Below are 857 nucleotides of genomic sequence, written 5' to 3'. Positions count from 1 at the left end.
CGGATTGGTCTAGAGGCCAAAGCAATCGGGACTCTTGGAAGAGGTGATCTCGTTTATTAGACCAACTAGATTTGTGCAAAAAAACCTTTTTTCCACAAATCTAGTTGGTGTAAGAAAGCTTACCACCTCTCCCATGAGTCCTGGATATTTTTGGAGGTAGCTAATGGATGCCGCATATGAAAAAGCCAAATTGCTCTCAAGGAGGCTTAACCAATTTTGGGGGTTGCTGTCAGCACTTTGCTTGTCTGGGAATAAAGAAATGCTTCAATTTTGATGACCCAGTTCTCACTCACGGGTAATTTGCTGCGAGCAATATAAAGTAAATAACAAAGTGCATTCATGTGTTTTTCAGTGTGTAGTAGTTTTTCAACAAATAAAGTAATCTTGTGTTTCCACGGTGATAAGTTCATATTTAGGATCTGGCATAACTGAGCAGTGGCAGCGTCCAACTCCGCAACGGGTTAGGCGCAAGTGTCCTTCGCTGACAGCGGCTCCCGCTTCTTTCCTTCCTCAGCCTGTGCTGCGAGTGCGGCGTGCCTGTGCCGCCCAACCCTGCCAGCATGTGCGTGGCCTGCCTGCGCTCCCGTGTGGACATCACCGTCGGCATCCCCAAGCAGGCCAACATTCACTTCTGCAAGCAGTGCAGCAGGTGCGGAGTGCGCTTCCAACACGACTCTGCCTCGGTGCCCGGTCTCATCTGCGCCAGGGTGGTGTGAGTGGCCTGGGGCCGGTCCACAGGTTGGATCAGGCCCCATGCTGCTTCCATGCACCCAAATCAGTGTAGCACACAGGTCAGCACTGTCCAGCCCTTAGGCCTCCCCAAGAGGCCAGAAATTTGGCAGCAGGGGATTAGCAAT

At 51.1% G+C, this 857-nt stretch overlaps 1 protein-coding gene and 1 long non-coding RNA gene across 2 annotated transcripts in view; one reads left to right on the top strand and one right to left on the bottom strand.

Annotated features, from left to right (window-relative positions):
- Window positions 1–857, bottom strand: part of LOC109308396 — a 19,657-nt gene that overhangs the window by 1,829 nt on the left and 16,971 nt on the right. The gene's annotated exons all lie outside the window — the stretch shown is intronic.
- The window catches only part of NMD3 (NMD3 ribosome export adaptor), a 16,408-nt gene continuing 16,049 nt past the window's right edge, over window positions 499–857 (top strand). Inside the window, exon 1 of the mRNA XM_019532671.1 lies at window positions 499–649. Within this exon, the coding sequence (XP_019388216.1) occupies window positions 561–649 (89 nt within the window). The 5' untranslated portion in view covers window positions 499–560. The remainder of the gene's footprint in view (window positions 650–857) is intronic.

This window comes from Crocodylus porosus, unplaced genomic scaffold, assembly GCF_001723895.1.
Source record: "Crocodylus porosus isolate Cpor-Errol unplaced genomic scaffold, CroPor_comp1, whole genome shotgun sequence".
NCBI lineage: Eukaryota > Metazoa > Chordata > Crocodylia > Crocodylidae > Crocodylus > Crocodylus porosus.
Note: the sequence above shows the minus strand (reverse complement) of the source record. Positions and strands in the feature narration are given on the sequence as shown.